At 43.9% G+C, this 2500-nt stretch overlaps 1 protein-coding gene across 1 annotated transcript in view; it reads right to left on the reverse strand.

Moving 5' to 3' along the window:
• Positions 1-2500, reverse strand: part of LOC113810369 (gamma-aminobutyric acid receptor alpha-like) — a 24010-nt gene that overhangs the window by 15303 nt on the left and 6207 nt on the right. The window contains exons 6-8 of the mRNA XM_070121513.1: positions 2059-2141; positions 1808-1942; positions 54-206 (exon numbers count right to left, since the gene is read on the reverse strand). Of these exons, the coding sequence (XP_069977614.1) occupies positions 54-206; positions 1808-1942; positions 2059-2141 (371 nt within the window). The remainder of the gene's footprint in view (positions 1-53; positions 207-1807; positions 1943-2058; positions 2142-2500) is intronic.

Raw genomic sequence — 2500 nt, forward strand, 5'->3', positions numbered from 1 at the left:
AAGATTTCCTGCAAGATGACCAAATATAAAGGGCCAAGCCATGGGATTCTTACCTAGAGATATGCGATCGGACGTGGCCTCGCGGTTAAGCCAGAAAGACACCCAAGAGAGGACAACCAGCAGCATGCAAGGGCCGTATACCTGGATCAAGAAGTTGCCCATGTTCCTCTGGAGGTAAAAGCTGGCCATCAGGGTGGAGAATTCCCCTGCCCGGCGAAGCAGCAGAAACGTCAGAAGCGTGGCAGCGGGATTCAATAGCATTACAAGGGCGCCGGTGAAGGTGTACAAAACAATGCATGCTTCACACATCTAAATGTTATCTAGAACGCCATAGTCATTTGGATGTGAAGGTGCAGCTGACAGATCTCTAGAGTGATCCATCGAATGAGTCGTATAAGGTTAGAAGCTTGCAAATACTGCATATATTTATACACAGTAGATAAAACATGTAATCTCATAAGGGGTGATGATTGGTAATACTCTGCGCGAACTTGCCTGTGGCTTTACAGAAGAGGTGCGCGAATAGAGAGAGTGAACAGCTGATAGCGATTATTGCTGGGGAATGTTAAGAGGTAGAACAGGGTTTCATGCGGATTTACTTCCAGATAAAGTGGGCGTTAACCAGAATCTACGTCTTTAATAAACCAACTGAGTAGCGATCGTAACATTAGGAATAAGTCCACATAAAGCTCTCCCTTTTAAACACACAAAGCGCCAATTCATGGAGATGCTATATTACTGTTGTCAAAGTAACGACAGTTGTCAGGGAGGAGCAGCAGACACTGACTGAGGGGCTCCAGCGTCCGTGTGCTGTGCCAGAGTGGAGGAAAGCGTCGACCTACAGCAATGCAGAAGCCTCGTCAAAGCGCACGAGGCCGAAGAGCTTACCGAGGGCAACGCGGTCGGACGTGGCTTCGCGGTTGATCCAGAAGGCGACCCAAGAGAGCACATTGATGAGGACGCACGGGGCGTACACCTGGATGATAAAGTAGCCCATGCGACGACGCAGGTGAAAGGACACCAGGAGAGTGGAGAACGTCCCTAGAAGGAACACATAAGCGGGGTAGGGGGCAAGGGGGCAGGGCGTGTAGTATCAGCCATGATGCGGGCTCTTGACGGCTGTCTTGGGGAATTTGCCCATGAGGAAGGATGATGACTTTTTTTAACGAACGTTCAATCATCATATGTTAGTGCAAGTGATTCTTGTTAATGGACTTTCACCGTCACTGAAGGTGGTAGAGAATTAGATCTATTCCGCGATTCTGATCAAACCTAGACTTTTTATCTATATAGTTCAGTTCTGCTCTAAAATTACTGAATAGAGCCTATTGGCTGTCATTAAAAGACATGTACATTGCTTGGTAGAATAAAGCAAATTTACAATGCGATCTCAGACAAATATCTCTGTCTCTCCATCCAACACAACTATAAAAAGTATCTGAACACTTCAGTGATATTAGCTCACATTCTAGCCAGTGAATATAATATCTAAAAGGCCAAAAGGAATTGAAAGCTTTTATTTCCCTCGCAAAGGCGATCCTACATTTACCCTGATCTACCTTCTCACTTCTCGCTTCTCATGGATTCCCAACGATAAGGCTTCAGCATTTCCTCTTCAAAGCAAACTGCACTTTATAGAGCCATGTAATTATTGCTTGTCCAAGTCTAGACCCAGAGTCTACCGCTCATCTTTTCCCCCTTGGCTATGGCCTGGGAATTCTGTCTGGGGCCGAGTCTACCGCCCAAGAACCATATAGAACCTATATAGTCATAGCATATTGTCCTTGCTACTGCCTCGGCTCCTTACCTCCTCTTCGGGTAGTGTTCTCAGTGCCCGAGGGAGCAGCAATCAGGTCAAACTGAGACAACATGAGATCCGGCGCAATCACCACCTGTCTCGCACGGTTCCATTTATACAGCACATCCCTCGTTGTATAAGCAACTGTTGAGAAGGGAGAGGTTATGTAAAATTTTTAAAATGTGTTGATATAGACAAGACCAACTTGTTCCATATTTTAATGATCATTCTTAGCTTTGCATAACTTTACTCTGCCTTACAGGAACCGAGTCTAAGAGGGCAGTGTTGCGTGTCCATCGGGAAGTCGTGGAGATTCATGGGGCAGATGGCGTTGATTGTCATCCTTAATAGTGGAAGGAAGTAAAACTAAGAATACATTTATATTCTCGGCTGTTATTTTGGATTAATTCATTTTGTGTTATTTGATTATGTCCTAATTCATATACAGAAAACATATGGAAAATCCTTATGCTAAAATCCTTATGCTAATTGAAAATGCTAACTGAAAATGCTAGATAATATTGATAACGGAAAATGCATTAAAACAGTTTCCGGATCACTGCATGTCTGTGCTTGAGTATTTACTATTTATATGTTTGCGTAATTGTGTATGTGCATTTACATAATTTGCGTTTGAATGTATGCCTGTGTATATGTCTGTGTATGTGTGCGTATGTATGTGTATTTATGTGTGTCTCGTAT

The sequence above is a fragment of the Penaeus vannamei genome, chromosome 5 (assembly GCF_042767895.1).
Source record: "Penaeus vannamei isolate JL-2024 chromosome 5, ASM4276789v1, whole genome shotgun sequence".
Lineage (NCBI taxonomy): Eukaryota > Metazoa > Arthropoda > Malacostraca > Decapoda > Penaeidae > Penaeus > Penaeus vannamei.